The 20,438-nt window shown below is 30.9% G+C and overlaps 1 protein-coding gene across 2 annotated transcripts in view; it reads right to left on the bottom strand.

The window, feature by feature from the left end:
• Window positions 1–4,578: 4,578 nt before the first annotated feature.
• LOC111632251 (liprin-alpha-2-like) overlaps window positions 4,579–20,438 on the bottom strand; it is a 102,375-nt gene continuing 86,515 nt past the window's right edge. For both annotated transcript variants that reach the window (XM_023376640.1, XM_023376641.1), the window contains exons 3-4: window positions 14,976–15,140; window positions 4,579–7,776 (exon numbers count right to left, since the gene is read on the bottom strand). In XM_023376640.1, coding sequence (XP_023232408.1) covers window positions 7,654–7,776; window positions 14,976–15,140 — 288 coding nt within the window. In that variant the 3' untranslated portion in view covers window positions 4,579–7,653. The remainder of the gene's footprint in view (window positions 7,777–14,975; window positions 15,141–20,438) is intronic.

Genomic DNA, 20,438 nt, shown 5'->3' with positions numbered 1-20,438 from the left:
AAAAAAAGTTGAAATAAAGTGATTAAACAAAAATTATTACAAATATCGTAAATAACAGTTCACAAATGCATATATAGAGATATTTTTTGAAGGGGGAAATGGTCTTCACAATTTGAAATCGATCGAACACACTGTGCCCGAATGCTCGTGTAAACGCGCGCCATCTATCGTAGGATAAATGTACTTCGCGGAGGAGTGTATTAAAAAATTAAAAAACTTTCCAAAGCTTCTTGGCAATCGTACTACGCCACAAACCTTCGCTGGAGTATATTAAACAACTTCCCAAAGTTTCACGGCAATCGGATAAACGGTGTGGTAATGCATGAAGGACACACACACACACACACACACACACATACATTCATTTTTATATATATAGATAAAAACAATTGACAATAAAAACTAAAAAGGCATACTGGAGAGATCTTGTAAAGTAAATTTTAAAATATTCCAGCAACGAATTGCTTAACTTTCCCGGCAACATTTGACTGTGCCATCTCTTATCATATTTTACTATAAAAACTTTTTATAATTTTAACTATTATAAAATGACAAAAAGCTTAATTTTGAGGGTTTTATATAAAAAAATATAATGCTAATAACGAGTAAATCGTCATCAAGTTTGACCCTACTGGAGATACACACGACCCCTTTTATCTTCCCACTTCCTGGACTTTTAATCACCAAAATTTAGTAGCATCAACCACCCTAATACACAAACCGCCCTGCAAAATTTCAGAAATTTTCGACAAAATGCACAGGAGTTATTAAGGTTCTAACAGGGTTAATAAAATCGTGCCCCCAAACTCTAACATCCATACAAACAGAAATTACATCCGAATTTTTTCCTTTTTTGACATTTTAGGGTATCCTGACCTCAAAAATGTAAAAATCTTGTGGGGTCATTTTTTGACTGATGTTTATAATTTTCTTCTGTTATATATAACAGGCGGGAAAGCAATAAAATAAAATTAGAATAGAACTCAAATAATATAGGAAAGAAGACAAAAAAAAAAACATGAGATAATTCTTCACCTAATTTTTTTTCTAATTCATCGCCACTAAATATTCGTAGAACACTTTCTCTCGTTTGGTTATGGTTAATGGCGATGAACGCCCGTGGCCACACAGTCCTTAGCTGAAAAATGTTCGAAAATAAAAACTCGCGTAGCGTAATACGTAGTACTCGTAGATATGTGGAGTAACAATAATAATGTCAACTTGAAAGTTTAACTGTATTTCGTAATTTGTTTGTGACTTTAAATCTATTTATCTTTGAAAAATCTAGAAGAAATTCCATACGGAATATCCGTCGAAAAATGAACAATACTTCCGCGCGTAAATAACTCGTCGTTTTGATAACACGCCAACAGATGACACATACAGTTAGTGTGAATCAACTTTTAAAAGAAATTTAAAAGAAAAATAAATCTTCCAAAATTTTAGGAATTGACCCCTGGACGAAAGTTTTCGTAAATGAGGAGAAAGAAGGAAAACCCAACGCAATAGTGAGAGAAACCAAGAAAAGGAGGATAGATAGAAGAAGTGGATGATTTCGAACAACCACAGACCATTCATCTCACCCGCCATATTCTGAATAGGATTCTTAGTGGCCATCCGTTAGCTAAGATTTAGTACTTATATTCAGATATAGATCTCTGTCAATCATCCTTATCATTTTGTTAAACCAAAAAATATTATATATCAATAATTACATCAAATTATTTAATATTATTATTTACACGAGAATGAAATCTTGTAAATAAAAGACACTACACGAACCGAAATTCTCGACTTTGGTTTAATATTAAACTTAAAATATTTTGAATATTACTCCACTCCAAATATACATTTAATCGTGGAGTGATAAAAAAAATTATCACTCCACGATTAAATGTATTGACTTAAATGATATAGAAGCGTTAACGCTGCCGCTGATAATTGCTATAATCTGTATTACGCATTGAATAAACATTTGCTCCTTATGTCAAAATTTAACATGAAATATAGTAAAACGTAAACATGAAATAGTAGATATTTAATAAAATAATGATAATCAAGTAGTATTTTAATATTACACACTTACGTAAGTATATTATAATTACTATAACACAATAAAACTACAGTCTTTAGAATTATTTAACTTTAAACACTAATTAATGGTTACGTTTTAGGTAAGATTCACGATACCGGAAACAACCAAATATGATATAGAGAAATCATTAATTATTTTTATCTATTAATTTATTATTAATTTACTTTCACTTTATTATAAAATTAGAATTAGAATGCTTATTCCGGTCGGGGCATTCTGCAAGAATTTCGATTTTGTTTTTGCCTTTCAAATGCAAATGGCACAAACATGAAACGTGGACTTAGGGGCCGTCCATAAATTACGTAAGGTATTTTGGAATGGGTAGGGGTCAAGGATTTCTTACGATTTCTTACTCGGGGGTAGGGGGTAATAGATCTCGTCTTACGTAATATTCTTATTTTTATGTTTTGCTCTCGTTGAGTGGTGGAGTTTTGAATTTGGCTTCAATTTGGCGGTTTCTATTAAGAACGTTCGTTGTACTAAAGCCATCTCGTATAACGTGATAAAATAATAACGCTAGCAGACTCATGCTCTACACGTTTTTTCATGGGAGAAAGGCCGTGTGGTTCTCTCTCTCTCTCTCTTTTTTTTTTTTTATTAGAATAAGTGCACCACTCCTATGGGTGTATAACACTAAGATGTGTATAACACTAACATAAACCAAAGTACACGATACAAAGTAAACATAAAATTAGTATTCGGCTTTTAGTGAAAACTAAAATGTAAAACTAGATATTAGAAATTATAGTCTTTTCTTCCATGTTTTTTAACATAATTGTAAAAAGCATCAAACAGTGGCTTCTGAACAAGCTTATCGAGTGGACATGGCCACCTGAATCCAAGCGTAAAGATTTCTAATTTCAGAATAAGTGTATGTTGATCGTAAATTGGACAATGATAGATCATATGGCAAATGTTAAATCTCTAAGTGGTGATGAGATCCTACATTCAACACTAGGAAAATAAAGTCTTGTTATACTACCAGTTTTACTGTTCAACCATTGTTGATTCCACTTTTGCATAGCGTTGTCATGAATATAATTTTTAAGGCTGCTACGTGAGAGAGGGATGTGAGTGTAGTCCAAATCAGTGTCCTTTGCAGCTGACTTAGCCTCAATGTTGGCTTTTTCATTTTCTAGTATGCCAGTATGGCCAGGAAAATATATAAAAGTTATCTTATTTACAAGATTTTTAATATGGTGCTGGATATATGTGATTTTATTTCTATTGCAATTGGGATTTAATAGAGCTTTTAGGACAGACTGAGAATCACTGTAAATGTTGATAGACAGAGTTTTGTTTGGTAGTGAAGTGGCCCACTGAACAGCTTGGTAATCAGCATCTTCTTCAGTTTGATAGATGGAGGTATGTGGGAAGTATCTGTACCATCTAATATATTTTGGGCAAAATATGTCAGTTTGGAGGAAGATACAGTACTTGAGCCAACATGAAGGGAGCTTTTAGACCCATCTGTGTAGATATTAATGTCTGCATGGTTATCCATGGAGGAAGCAGATGACACCAAATGTACCCTGTGTACACTAAATGTGATCATCAACTTGTGTACATGGTGATGATCACATTTAGTAGGGTAATTGCAATGTGGTAACATATGAACAGCTGTAGATAGGAGTAGAGACTGTTGTTGAGCTTCGATGTTTGTGGTTCTGATGTAGTAGTTTAGAACCTTTTCTTACAATACATAGTGCAAAAGAAGGAGCTCTGCTAGTATCAGAGGCATTAGTAGAAACAGTTCTTAGGCACTTCGAAATTATGATGGCAAACTGTCTTTGAAGAGAGAGTAATTTAGTTGCTACTGAATTTTTACTAGTTACATGATCCAAGCTAGAGGCCGCGTAAAGTAGCATTGGTTGTATTGTCCCATTATATAGAGTTTTACAAGCTCTATGATCTATTCCTCAGGTTAACCACAGCCGGCTATACCATAGGGCGAACGGAGCAGCCGCTCCACGCGCTAAGTCCTAGGGGCGCCTCAGTGGTAAAAAAAATTAAAGGAAAAAATGTTTTTTTTCACTTTTCGATATTTTAATTGCAAGCGTGTGGCCAGTATGTGAATGGTTTTATCTGTTGAGAAGAACGTGGGTCGAGTGCGTGGGCGGGGTTCCACCTCGGGCGCCATAATAGTATCTCGCTCTATCCTAAAACTTGCCTAGGGCCGGCACTGCACCTAGCACATTTTAGCAGCATGTAATTTATTTTATTGACCTTATCCAAGATGTAATTAATATGGCAACGGAATGTGGTTTCTACTCGCTCTTGTTTTATTTTGTATAACGTTTCTGTTTACACGTGCACTAGCTTGTCGATCTATCAAAGTTTTTTGCGTCCTTTTGTGAAAATTAAAATTAATATAAAAATGAATATTATGACGTTGATTAATGATGGTGATAATAAAAATAATAATAAAATTTCACATGTTTCGTTAAGAAAAAAATCAATTTGATTAAGTTTGCCTCCATTTTTATATACACACAAACAGAAAATCTATACAGTTACGTACTTTGAATCAAAGTATACTCAAATGTCACATCTATTGCTACTTTGAGTACGAAACTTCTTATCGAGGCTTCAAATTAAATAAATAAATAATAGATGTATAAATTTCATTTCTTAATCTTAAATGTCAAAGGACAGCAATGATGTTTAAATGTCAAATGCATAAATAATTGATTTTAATTTCTTGTCTAAAAATTTCTGGAAAGACATTCAAATTCTACAGACTTTCCATTATAGAACATGTATCTTTAAACCTGATGCAGACCTCAGGAAGAGATTGAAAACATTGTTACTGAAAGGACTTAGGTTTTTGTTGCGTATTTTATGAAACAAGTTTCCTTCTTTATTTAGTTCTCGAAGTTTCCAGTGATAAATTTGCGCAAGAACAGAAGTAAAATGGCAAGCCTAGGTCGTTTGAGTCATCGAAAATAACCGAACCAAAGTAGAAATTTTGCCGAGAGTAAATTTACATAGGCGATTGCGGTCGAAACGGTTTATTTTGCTAAAAGTAAAAACTTGTTAAAAACAATTTTCTTAAAAGCAGATCCCACTGCATAACAAATCACATGTCCTCAATTTTGCAAAAGGACTAAAATAAAAATAAAAAAAAGAAAACAGTGGAATCAAAACACAACTCTCCATAGCAACAGAGCTTTTGTTAGCTGTTTAATGTCTTTTCAATTTAAAGTTTATAAAGATTCTTTAAAATGGATATTCTAATCATTGTAACAGACCAATGTTTAAAATCTATAAATCCATTTACCTGTACCTTTTTTATGTTCTATATTTACTTGGATACTTTTGGCGTTCATCCAAGGAAATAAAATAATATAGATTACTTACAAAGAAATAAAAGTAAATAAGACTCCGATGGAATAATGATATTTTTCTTATAGTTTTGGATTTCTAAAATTTTATGGCTTTTTCGATTTGTGACAATTTTCGTGCTGTGCTAATTTTTGTTCGGTTTTAATACAGCTTTGCATCTATTCTGCATGCTTTGTAATAATTACTTAATTCTTAATTTTATGATCTCGCATATCCTAAATTTAAAAAACAACAAACATTGTCACATTAAATATGCAGAATATTGCTTTCAAAGTGTAGAATGTAGTTTATGAGTTTTGATATAAACGATTTTAAAAATATTTTTACAATCTCTATAAACTGTATAATATGTAGGAGGAACAAATGGGGCAATGTGAATGGGCATTAGAATGAAGAGCAGTAGAAGAAAAACCAGTTGTAAATGATTAGTTTAAATAAAAAAGCCCGACAAACAAAATATAAATATGTATTCTACAGATTGTGAGAATAAGTTACAAATTTCACAAAAAACATATTTAATTTCTTATATAATTTCTTTGAAATTGATTTTTCGAGACAAACCAGTCTGGACATTTGCCCGATTCTTTTTCTTATAAAAGGAAAACATTCACGCAACTTTACACTTAAAAAAAAACCTGGCTACGAGCAAATAAATTCAAAAACCGGTTAACTTCTGATGACGATATTTGTTTGGCTCGTTGCATCTTTTGCCGATCGTTTACGGTTATGTACTAAGGAATTAGAGCAATTACAAAGCATGCTAATTGCAGAAAGCATAAAATGAAGTACTGTACATCATCTCATTTACCTTTCCTCCAGTGATAACACTGGCCGATGAAGTCACTCTTCAAAGATGGCAACCCTATCTGTAAATTTTTCAGTAAGAACTTTTAACAGAAGAACAGAACATGCTAGAATCACTCGATAATCATATCAAAAGATAAATGCTAAAAGGAGTTTGGAGCAAAGAAGAAGAATAATACATAAGTTCTTTAATAACATCAAAGAAGGTAGGCTAATTAAGATAATTGGAAACAAAACATTATGCATGCCTTTGACACAATTACTTCCAGTAGCAATACATGTAAGAAATATACGATTAAAGTAAAGATATATGCAATTAACTATGTCAGGTAATGGACTGAAAAAATATGACAAATATACGGCAGAGGATACACTATCATAGCAAGATCACTATAATAGGGTCGACCAGTCCGTGGTCCGGTAGCAGCCGCAAGACTACATCTCAAACTTAAAAATATGTAACTCGAGAATGACTAATAAAATATTTCTGCTACATTCCCAATGTAATGAAACTGAAAAACCAAAAAATTTATACAAGTCCAAAATTAGTATCTGGAAATATGCTGTTAAGTAAATGCCTCAAACTGTAGGAAAAGCTTTTCTCTCTCACAGTTTGTTTTGCATATGGGACATATGAAAAGTTACCATGCAGTGGAAAAGGTTTAAGTACATTTTCAATAAAAGTGAAGTTTAACGTATGATAATGCAATTTCTCACACAGCAAATGCCTCAAATGTTGCCAAAGGTCCCAAAATATGGGAGAAGAGTCTGGACAATTGCTAGGCCAAATTCTGCATGAGATTATGTAATCAGCAAAGAAATATTCCAAAAGCTAGAAGGTCCTTAAGTGAGGTTAACTCCATCCACCTCAAGATAGAAATGAGGAATGTATGACTTACGGGTCTCGTATGCAATGTATACAGTGGGTCTGTATGTATCACGGGTCTGTATGTATAATTTTAATGTCGTTACAAATTTTTCACTGCACGGTAACTTTTCACACAGCCCGTACACACTGCATTAAAGTAATTTCAAATAATCGAATCCAAGATTGTTAGATATGTAAGATGTATATAACCGGTACGTGTCATGCAAAAAAGTAAGAAACATAAATTTTATTTGGATTTGACTGTAATGTCATTAAAACAACACATTTAAATCTAAATAATACCTCTTGTTTCAATCAAACATTTATGATAGTTGCAAAACAAGTCTAGGATAATTATTAAAACCGATATTAATTTAAATGCATTTTGCATAGTCCAAAACAATAAAACGTTAACAAATTTACCGTTTAGTTTATTTCGGAGTAAAACAAGCTGGCAAAATTATAATTTAACCGAAAATGTATTTCGTAGTTTATTAATTTAGATTGCTATCAATTAATTAAGGACAAATTATCATTATAATTATTCATTAGTGCCATCTATTAGTTTAGGAAGGTTTCTATTAATTACCTCTTCGTTAGCGTGCGTCAGTTCTTCCTCCAGGCTGGCGACGCGTTCCAGGGCGATCCGTAACCTCTCGCGAACCTGTAAAACATCAAAATTTGTCAGATATTTTATCGTTAACTTAATCTTTCGTATTATTTAATACTTAACAGATGACTTTATTACTCGATTTCCATCATTAAAAAATTAACTTGCTATTTAAAATTGTGGGTAAAAACTACCGAACAAATACAGAATTTATATTTTTATATATAGTAGCATTAGCCAAAATTAATTAAAATATTCTATATAATTAAAAAACAATTAGATTTATAATAGTAATTTCTACAAATATAACATGATAAAATTTCTTGTCATACACAATTAATCATAAAAATTACACATTAAGATACGTTCGAGTCATCTTGAAGTATGCAATTATCATCTATAAACAAACATTAGGTTACAGCAAGTACAGTACATATGTACCACATTTACTTGAATGCAAGATGCATTTTGTTTGAATTTTACTATTTCTGAAGAGAAAACTCATCTTAGATTTAACATAATATGTCACAATTAGTAACCTCCAAGTATGTTTTTTATTTCTCTGTCACTAATTCCATTGTGCCCTTTTAATGATTTTATTACACCAATATTTGTAATAGGAAATATTTTATAGGTCAACTTAGCTTAGTCTTGTTAATCTATCACAGTAATATTTTAAGTACTCAAACAAAAATCCATGAAAAGTCAGGCGGCACTTTCTGGAGAAATGTCGTGCTTCCGACACTTTAAGCAGCAACTACGACTGCATGCGGAAAGACGTGAATGTCAAATTCACTGTCGAATCAGATGATCCCAACACAGAAAATGAACAATTTCCAACTTCGATACCACAGAAGACAATGATATATAGCTAATTTTACCGTGCAATAAATACTGAACATATTTATGTCGATAGAACGGACTTTGTTGACATAAATTTGTCTGGAGTTGTGTATATTTTTTTTTTTCCAGAATAGAATATCCTTGCGCAAGCACATAAATATTGAAGTGTGTCTTGGATTCAATGGCATCTTATATCTGCATAAACACTGTATACATAAATATTTCTCATAACACACATACACAAATAAATAAAGTAGAACAGATCTTAAAAATTGTATTTTTAGTGATATTTTTTTATTTATCTTAAAAATTTCTATAATTAAAAAAAATTAATATTAGTTCTAACATATTTTAATCTTTCATCTCGAATTAACAATAAAATGTTATGTTTAAATACTTTTTAAATATCTAAACATAACATTTTAAACTTCAAATATACAAAGCACGAAGTGTTTTTGCTAAATCAGAAAACGTATAAATAAATAAATAAATAAATAGTAATAAACATCACTTCTGTTCCCATAACGACACATTATTGAAACACTTTACGTACAGATATTAAATACGGTTTTAGTTTCAACTGATAAACACATAAATCATGTTAAACATTCATTTTGAGTGGCAAAACAATTATAAATTGTTATTTGATATGCTTTGGGAAGCATTCATGATGCTATTTTTATTCAAATCTATAATATAAATCAATATATTTGTATTTAAAATTAAAAAAAAAATTGGAATTCTTTTTGCACTGTGTTATTTATTTACATAGTTCATGAAAATATCTATTTTCGTTAATAGAATTCACGTTCTATATATAAAATTTTATTAGGAAATTGCATGAGAGACCTGAAAAGTTTTAAAGTAACCAGAACAATAATAATATGATAGAAAAGAGCCAGCGTTTTTTAATTTAACATTCCAAATTTGTGAAAAATCAAATAATCCATTACCATGGAATGCATTTTGCAGGAAATGGAGACGCAGTGCCAAGTTGTAGTTTAGTTTCTGACACGGTCGTGCAAAGTCGTTCCGACAAACGTGCGTTATTATATAAGTCCATTTCCCGAACGATTTGTTATACAAAAAGTGAAACTTGTGTTGTTATTAATTCATGTCAGTGGAGTAATTCTTATCGTAATGATGGTCACAAATTTTATTGTGGAAATAGGTCTTTGTAATACAGAATGGCTCAATTACAATCGTATTGCTATAAATGCAAGAAGTGTTTAAAAGAAAAGCAAACTATTGGAAAATGACAGTCAGGTAACTGTGATTTATAATGGTTCAGTTTTTTCTTAATACCCATAAAAAGTATGCAGAAAGGCTAATTAAGTTGCTAAAACATGAAAATTTCTTAAGGAAACACCTTGTAATATCATCATAAAAAATTTAAGAATTTCAGTCACTTCCAAATCATTTGATACCTAGTTTTAATACATTTTCTCAATATAAAAAACATGAGGTAATGGCATCAGAATACAATTACGGTGGTCAAATTGCAGCCTTCTAGACTTTTATCATGACTGCATTATACAGTAATAACTACAGCATTTCAACTATATAATACATATAACCATTCTAATACAAAATGTGGCTCTTTCATATTTGTAACAGACAAAGTTCGGCTCCTATTGTGAGAAGATTTAATTAACCACCCCCACAGTATAACAGACAAATATAAAAGTTATCTCGTGCAAAAATTACATTGTCGAATAGACGACAATTACGTTTAAGAGTTCCAAAATTCCAAAGATGCCGTCACAAGGTATTATAATATGGCAATAAAGTCAATAATGATTATTATTCAATGTAAGATTCTGTTCAGACTTACTTCAAATTTACTAAAAAATTAAATTATTTGAGAGGTGTATCAATCACCTGTAATCCATCAATGTTTTAAATATATATTATATACCTTACTTTTCCTTATAAAATATTACCGCACACAAAAATTTATATTTAACGATGTAAAACGTTTCATATATATATATAATGCATTGTCATTTAATATAATGTTTCAATAATATTTTAGAAGCTTCTTGATATTTCAATATTAATCGGATGCCAAAGATGAAGAAAAGTCTGTATTATTAGAAGTGACAATATAATGAAATTTAAAGTAGCTTCATATGATTTATGTGATATAAGATTACCACAAACAACTTTAACTTTGTAAAATGAAGTAAATTAATAAATAAAAATGCACAAAACCTTTGAAATTTATAGTTGAATGAACATTAGTGGATTCCAAAACATTTGCAGTAGTAAATTGCATAGTCTCACTCTATAATACATTTTCACAAAATTATTTGCTACGAGAGGCCACAAATTATATACAGAACAATGATACAACATAATACATCTTCAGACTCACATAGGTGTAGGTTGTAAACAGGATGCGCATAATAAAACTCAGCCTGTTCTTTCCTATGGATTTCATTATAAAAAGAATAATCCTAGCTTACAAAATTGGGTTGAAGATAAATAATGATAAAATGAAGACGATGTACACTGGAGATAATTGTGAAGAACATACCGTTGGCTGTCGGACACCAATCTAATGAAAATATGTATCAGTTTATCTATTTAGATAGTGTGGTTTCCATTAATAAAACTAACAAGATGAATATCAACTGTAGAATTGGAAGAACATTAGCAATGTTCCGGAGGTTATGTAAAATTTGACTGACATCAATTACTGTTATTGTGACTAATATCCAACTTCAAAATACTATCATCTTGCATGAAAGATGTTTTGTCAACATTGCTCATGAAAGATCTCTACTATCAACACAATATTATTGATGACAATGCCCTGTGAAGAAGTGATTTGTACAGACCAGAGAGCAGTATGATGGAAGATGGGTCACCTTGCCAGATACGTTGTGCGTTAGACAACTTCCATTCTGGGACTACAACAAGATCGACACCATCTGGAGAGAGGATAAAAAGAGGCACACTGCTTAACTAGTCACACTTGGTGATTTAAGACGTGGAAACGAAGCTGTTAAAACAAAGAATTTTTTAAAAGACAAGTTATAAAAAAGTCAACTGAGCCAATCAAGGTAATTCTAGACATTATAATTTGTAACATTATTTTAGTGTATTAAGGAGAAGTACACAACACAACTTGTGTAAAATTTGTTTTATTTGTTATTTTTTTGCTTCAAAAAATAAAATATTACTTATTAACATGTTATCAAATATTAGAACTGATTTAATCATAATTTTGATATATTTTTTCTTAACTTTCATGTAATTATTCCTTTAAGAATTACATAAATTAACTCCTCACTTGTTAATTCCTTCATTTGTATATCTCATTCGCTAAATAAAGAAACTTTAATGCCAAAGTTCAATTTATCCGAATAACAAATTTATGCCCGAATATCTAAACTAATCTTTAATTTAGAAATCCATTAGTAATCAGAAGTTTTACTAGAATAAACATGTTGCAGTATCTTAATCCCTGGTAATTAGATTATTTTATTTTATTTTAATTAACACTTTAAAAATCTAGAAAAGAAGAATAGAATAACCCAGAAAATAATGTAAACTTTTACCCTTTGCTTAGCACAATATGAGTGATATTATCCAGAAAATTAAGAAGAAAAAGGTTTCTAGAATAATTACCGGATGAAGAAATACACTGCATGCAATTATGGTAGACCACATCTTCTTGTGAACTAAAATACTCTAACAAAATGCTGTCCCTCTTTTATCCATATAAGTTGTAAATTCTGGTGTGCCATCCTCTCGCCACCCACAGACATGTGGATGGTCATTTGTCGAATGCCAGAAGAGTTAGGAAGTAATCAAATCTACAGATTGTCAATCCGTTTATATTAACGACCGGCCCCACAAAACCCAATCCGAAGTATATATGATAAATGTTCACTAGAATCTACATCTAATCTTTTACTCCTCTGAAGAACTAGGGGCAGGCAGGTTGACAGAGTACAAAAGAAACTTTTCTTGGCCAAAAAGTAGGTCGGACACATTTCAAAATAATCATCGGAACATACACTTTACTACCTTGATACCAAACCTCTGCCAATCTTATTTTATTCCAAATAATACATTCAAAAATGAAGACTGGATGGAGGTTTACTGTAACACATCTGCACAGTAAGAAAAAGTTGTGGGTTAGAGTCTTATCCCAAATCAATCTTTTCTTCGAGCATACCCTAAATTATTCATATTAATTCAAGGTGTAGCCCAACCGTCTACTTTCGGAACAAATTACTTAATTTTAAACTGACTTTTTTCATTTAAATGAAAAAAGTTTAGCCGAAACAGTTTGAAAAATTTTGGCATTTAGATATTTGCTTATTATTTATTAGCAAGTGTCCTCAAGACAATACTTCATTTATGAGTAAAAAACATCCATTCGTACAACTTGTATTCCCTAATTTTTAGTTGTGTAGATAAGAATATGATAGATTCTCTTGATGATAAATCAAATTAAAAATTTCTATAATTTAGTTAAATCCGTTTTTCTTTACACAATTTCTACGGTATCCAAAGACAATAGATAACATCCTTTGTTTACGGGACAGAAGTAATACCGTAAGACAGAAAACTTGCACCCATTTATAACAATATTAATAAAACCCATTAAAAATTAAAAGTAACAGAAAATTCAGATGAAATATAAAAGTAAGAAATTTAATATATATAAAAGATACTACAAAATTAAAAGAATAAAAGGAATAATAATAAAATTCTAAATTAAATTACAGAAATTCTTGTAATGGAGTGTTAAATATTGTAGAGATGAAAGATTTCTTTAAGCAGAACTTGTCTAAAAAGGCCTGAAATATTTCTACATATAATAAAACAAACTGTCCAATTACTATAACCAACAATGCATTTCCATGGTAAGTGGAAGTTGCAAGTTTGAGTCCCACTCCAAGCCAATCTTTTCTTCCAGAATATTCAAAAATTTAATTAATTAATTTATGATTATCATATTTAATAAGAAAAGGTGGTAGCTTGCCTACTGTTAAACTGATTACTAATTACTAAACAGTTTGACGGGAGGCAATTATCTAGCTTATAGTCCGATAGAGAATCCGGCCGTTCCTTTGGTATTTGATTTAACAAAACATTTGGCTACCTGAAAAATCAGTGCGAATTTCTATTTTTACAATACGGTGCCAATAATTTTACAATTTAAACATTTATATTTTATCTAATTATATAATTTTATGAGGACAAAAAAATTAAATATTGCCACAATAATACATTAATAAAATTTGCTCAATTAATGTCTTTGTCCACAAACGTCTCTAACTTATTGCAATTTGTTAAAAAAATTATAATAATAATCCAGAACATACTTCTCGGCGTCTCCACGGACTCTATTTTTGCCAAAATACATCCAGGAAATCTTCGGAAGGTCGACGTACCACGGCCATTACTATTTAAATGCGAATTTTGCTGTTGAATGGGTTGAGAATCTAATAAAAATTTCTGGATTCTGGAGAAATATCTTTTAAGAGTACTTTGGAGTTATTGCAAGCATATTATTGTGCCATCTTTTGCTGCAGCATTTAATTTGAAGGACGTATTTTATTATAAAAGAATATTACTACCAAGTATTTCATTACTGTTGGAGAAAATGATAGTGATTTTGTCATAAAGGCAAAAGTTTAACTTGTAAATTTTTGTAAATATTTACATATTTGTTTATTTTACACAATTAGTGTAAGCTAAAATTCTCGGTTGGATGATATTGCAAAGTCTGATTGATAATACAAACAGCCATTAAAAAAACTGTTGTTTCATTTCTTAATTTCAGACTCCCAACAAGTTTTTTATTCCATTCAACCATTGTACTGTTGTATGCAGAAGTAATGAAGTACGAAGACTTCCCGGTTTTTGCAAATGATAAAAAACAGTCTAGCATTTAGCGGCTGTACTTTCTTATAAAGTTGATTACCTTAATTGCATCTGGTACAACGTGCCATTGCCGTGCTTGAAACATTTTTTTAGTCTCGAACTGCTTAAATTGAATTACATTCCAAATTAAAACATATGGTACTTCTTTATCTAATGCACACTATGATGTCCCTCGTCACCCTAGTCATACTTCTGGCTCCGTAGGTGACACGTTAGAAAATTTTAACAACTTTGTCTCAAAATTTTTTGTTATACTAAAAAAATCATCTAAAATTTTGTAAATTTTTTGCCAGTTGCAAAGCTAGACGATAGCTTAAGTATGACGAATCCACATTAACTTTGTCGCAGTACAAGTAGGAAACATGCTAAAATCCTAGACCTATGAATTAAGGTTTATCAAACAACTCTATCATTTCTTTGATATAATAATGTGTATATTATATTTGTATAAAATAAGTATGACAATATTGTCATTTATAAGAATAAACTGCAATAAACCTCACCTTTTCGTCTAAGGCTTTGTGATGTTCGAACAATGACTTTAAAGCTTTTAGAACTTCCACTTCGGAAGAGACGCCCGCAGGCGACTGGGCCTGTCTCTTCACCACAGTCATCCTCAGCGAACGTTCGTGTCGTGACACCAGACATTCTAAGTGTTCCAAAAGCAACTAGAAATAGAAAATAGTTGTTATTTTATAGAAATTACATATCATTTACTTAAATTTAAATGCTTATCTATTTAAATTAAAAAAACACTAATGCATACAGTATACGTTAGAATAAATGACAATCCTCCACAAGATTAAATTTAGAAAAAAGTATTCCCAATCAAACTGTTATTTACAATGCTTAGAACAAACAATTCTTCCAATTTTCTTTCTTTCCCTCCATCAAAACCACAGCATTGAAAGCCATTTTCCCCAAACATAAAATAATAAAACTGGATTACAACAGCTCCACTCTATTCCAGATGCAGATGCTTCTCGATCGGAAAGGACGAATCTGCCGGATGTAAAACTGGACGTACGTCTTGATACCGTGATGCCAAATGAAAGGATACTCATTAGAAAGAAACGTCGTAAGATTATTCTCAGATAATTCTTGTAATGCCAATTAGAAAGTGAAGGAGATTTAAAAGAGAGAGAAAGATCAAAAGAAAGGAAGAATGAGAAAAGCAGGAATTACAGCAAATCTTAAAAAAGAAACAATGGAAGAGCAAAGAAACAAAAGACAGAAGAGGAAAAAATTCCATAGGAAGAATGGCTAAATCACTACAGTTGTTGAAATGTTTTTATTCTTCCTTACAATTAATATAATACCTACTTCTAAAGAAATCTTTCTAAAAAATCTATACTTCATTTTGTTAAAATCATCTGCTATAAGAGAACATATCAAACTCTTTTTGACTAATAAAGAATTACAACAACCAGTTCCAAAATCTGCTATTCTATAAAACAAATCTCTCAATATTTTACAAAATTCACACAAAATGTACTGAAATGATAGGAATTCATTAAGTCAGAGAGCACGAGATGCGTTCCTTCGCTTAAATTTAATCTTTTGAAACATGTAAGCAAATTGGCATAACGTAAGATATTTTGCAGAATAATTTCTAATAAATTTATCTCATTACAAATTTACAAAATGAAACCCTATTTGACACTTGTCGCTATTTGTGTATTTAACCGTTTCCAGTAAAATAAAATAAAAATGTCAACGTAAACAATCTCCGACGTGATTATCTTCTTGTCGTGAGACATTGTGAATTCTTTGACTTAAATAAAAATAAAATTTATGGTATCCCGCAACAAATTGGACCAGAAATTTAGAAAATACTCATTTAACGAGATTTCTTTTACCCATCAAAATAATTTTTAATATTTTTCTTGCCAAAAAGTATTAAATTTCATAATGACACGAGAATAAATACATTCTAAGTTCTTGTTTAGAACGAGAAAAACAAACGCTAAGAATCTCCAAATGATTCTCGACGCAAGATATTAAATATGCTTTCCGTACGTCATCGTCCGATCATTCTCTTCGGCAACCGTGTCGCTTCTGAATTTTTCATCGCGTCATAAATAATAAATACGTTCGTCGTGCATCACATTCGATAACAAAAAACAATAATAAAATCGTGACGGCAGAAATGAAATAGAAAACAAAAGCTGTCGACGTGCTCGGATTGCTTTTAAGTAATAAAGAAATTCAAAATTATTTATTTACTTCTTGTTTTCGTATGTTTACTCCATTAAAAATTGAAAATAGATTATTAAAGAACTTATAAATATTTAAAGAAATTTACGTTGTAGAAATGTAAAATCAAATTATCCTCAAATTAAATTGTAGAAATGTTCAGGGATTATCGAATTATGTGAGTGCCAGTTTTAAGCATCTCCAAATTTTCTCTTTTGGCATTGGTTGTCCGATTAACGAAGATGCGGGTGAACATTTTGAATATTCTCAGATTTGCCGAAAGCAGACTTAACAGAAAATGAGATGTAAGGATATTACAGTGTGATAGTGTGTATAGTTTTACTAGGATATTGCCAACAGCTTGATGCAAAGGGTCTGGAAGATATGAGTGGCAATGATGGAATTTCTGTGATTGTCCCTGTGCAATAAAAGAAACTACACTCACTTAGAGGTCAGGACGATTACTTCCAGTCGTTATTGCACCAGAAACAATAAGAACAGTGATTATACCATTTGGCAAGCAACTTTTTGTCTGCCATATAGTCAACACTACGTGAACATTTATTAAAACAAGAAAATTACAGAAGAATAAAAACGTTGCTGCAATTTCAGTTCTACTGTGGAAGGAAATAAAGAAATCTTAGAAATTCCTCATTTTATAATAAGAAATTGCCAGATATAATATGTAATAAATAAAATAAAGCTAGAGTATTACTTTCTTTAATGATAATTTTATCCGCATACTGCTCCCCCAAGTTTATTACAGATACGTAATTGATATAAAACAATGTAAGGATTCCAAATTCCAAGGAATAACCATTCCCAAAATATCAAACACAGTTGTTGACGGCATAAATAATTAGAAATTCGTAATTGTCTGGTTTAAATGTAAATATACAAAGAATCAATTACACTTGGGTGCTTACTTATTACTCATCTCATTTCATTGATTAATACCGCTTCCACTTAAGTAAACATACGACTAAATTATTTATTTGAATCAATACGATGAGGAAAAATTAGAGAAAATGTGATAAGCCACCGATAATGTCTCCGAGAAAATATTTTATCCCTCAGGAGAAAACAACAGGAGTTTTGCACCTGAACATAAATGAAGGTCACTAAACATCTAATTTGAGTTACTACAACATGAGAACAGCATCAATTCTGTTTGCATCCTCTTGGAATCAAATGGTTTGCCTTTTTCGTATTTAGCTAAAACATTTGCTTGAGTTTATGACCTCTAATGTTTAATGGAGTACAGCTGTAATTAGATAGTTAGCCACTGTTTGATTGTCTTGGAAGAAGTTGGCAGACGAATTACGTCGTTCAAAGAGCATTGATAGCAATTAAGTTCTTTTGGAACAAATTATAAATAGTAGTAGTTTTGCTCACAATAGTTTTTTTTTTTTTTTTTTGAAGTGTGTCCAATTACTTAAACTTTTCCATGTAGTGGACAGGTTTAAGTTTTATGTATGATATTGCAGTTTCTCCTAAGGTAAATGTCAGAAAACACCTTCCAGAGACCCCAAAATTCAGGGGAATGAGGTCCAGGTTCCATAGAAGATTATGCAATTGGTAAAGAAGTCTTCCGAAAACCATAATGTGCACAAGCGAGCGGTAATGCTGTCAGCCGCAAAGTGGAAATGCGGGACGTACGACTTACTGGTCACGCACATGATGCATACAACTTTAACGCCATTACAAATTTCTCACTGCACAATAACTTTTTGGACGCCCCATATTTGAATATTTTCAGACACGTTGCACTAGTCTCGGGCAACATTTAGTCTTTCCAAAAAATAGATACCATCATCCATCTTTGGAAAGACTTTTATTATGTTCATATCATTTGGAAATAAAAAAAAATTGTAGCAATATCCAAATTCNCTTTTCCGGGACAACTGAGTGACTTCCTGATTGTGACTGAAAGTGCTTTAAACTATATTTCTAACTTAGATTTACATTTATGATTTGTGTTCTTACTTTTTCTGCTTTCTGTTCTTGTTAACAATTAGATGTGTAGCCATACGCTAAATAAATAAATAAATAGTAAAAGACATCACTTCTGTTCCCATAACGACACATTATTGAAACACTTTACGTACAGATATTAAATACGGTTTTAGTTTCAACTTTATGATTTGTGTTCTTACTTTTTCTGCTTTCTGTTCTTGTTAACAATTAGATGTGTAGCCATACGCTAATAAATAAATAAATAGTAATAAACATCACTTCTGTTCCCATAACGACACATTATTGAAACACTTTACGTACAGATATTAAATACGGTTTTAGTTTCAACTGATAAACACATAAATCATGTTAAACATTCATTTTGAGTGGCAAAACAATTATAAATTGTTATTTGATATGCTTTGGGAAGCATTCATGATGCTATTTTTATTCAAATCTATAATATAAATCAATATATTTGTATTTAAAATTAAAAAAAAAATTGGAATTCTTTTTGCACTGTGTTATTTATTTACATAGTTCATGAAAATATCTATTTTCGTTAATAGAATTCACGTTCTATATATAAAATTTTATTAGGAAATTGCATGAGAGACCTGAAAAGTTTTAAAGTAACCAGAACAATAATAATATGATAGAAAAGAGCCAGCGTTTTTTAATTTAACATTCCAAATTTGTGAAAAATCAAATAATCCATTACCATGGAATGCATTTTGCAGGAAATGGAGACGCAGTGCCAAGTTGTAGTTTAGTTTCTGACACGGTCGTGCAAAGTCGTTCCGACAAACGTGCGTTATTATATAAGTCCATTTCCCGAACGATTTGTTATACAAAAAGTGAAAGTTGTGTTGTTATTAATTCATGTCAGTGGAGTAATTCTTATCGTAATGATGGTCACAAATTTTATTGTGGAAATAGGTCTTTGTAATACAGAATGGCTCAATTACAATCGTATTGCTATAAATGCAAGAAGTGTTTAAAAGAAAAGCAAACTATTGGAAAATGACAGTCAGGTAACTGTGATTTATAATGGTTCAGTTTTTTCTTAATACCCATAAAAAGTATGCAGAAAGGCTAATTAAGTTGCTAAAACATGAAAATTTCTTAAGGAAACACCTTGTAATATCATCATAAAAAATTTAAGAATTTCAGTCACTTCCAAATCATTTGATACCTAGTTTTAATACATTTTCTCAATATAAAAAACATGAGGTAATGGCATCAGAATACAATTACGGTGGTCAAATTGCAGCCTTCTAGACTTTTATCATGACTGCATTATACAGTAATAACTACAGCATTTCAACTATATAATACATATAACCATTCTAATACAAAATGTGGCTCTTTCATATTTGTAACAGACAAAGTTCGGCTCCTATTGTGAGAAGATTTAATTAACCACCCCCACAGTATAACAGACAAATATAAAAGTTATCTCGTGCAAAAATTACATTGTCGAATAGACGACAATTACGTTTAAGAGTTCCAAAATTCCAAAGATGCCGTCACAAGGTATTATAATATGGCAATAAAGTCAATAATGATTATTATTCAATGTAAGATTCTGTTCAGACTTACTTCAAATTTACTAAAAAATTAAATTATTTGAGAGGTGTATCAATCACCTGTAATCCATCAATGTTTTAAATATATATTATATACCTTACTTTTCCTTATAAAATATTACCGCACACAAAAATTTATATTTAACGATGTAAAACGTTTCATATATATATATAATGCATTGTCATTTAATATAATGTTTCAATAATATTTTAGAAGCTTCTTGA

The sequence above is a fragment of the Centruroides sculpturatus genome, unplaced genomic scaffold, assembly GCF_000671375.1.
Source record: "Centruroides sculpturatus isolate CEXI.00-Female unplaced genomic scaffold, Cexi_2.0 scaffold709, whole genome shotgun sequence".
NCBI classification, from domain to species: Eukaryota; Metazoa; Arthropoda; class Arachnida; order Scorpiones; family Buthidae; genus Centruroides; species Centruroides sculpturatus.
The sequence above is the reverse complement of the archived record's forward strand: the minus strand, read 5'-3'. Positions and strand labels throughout refer to the sequence as shown.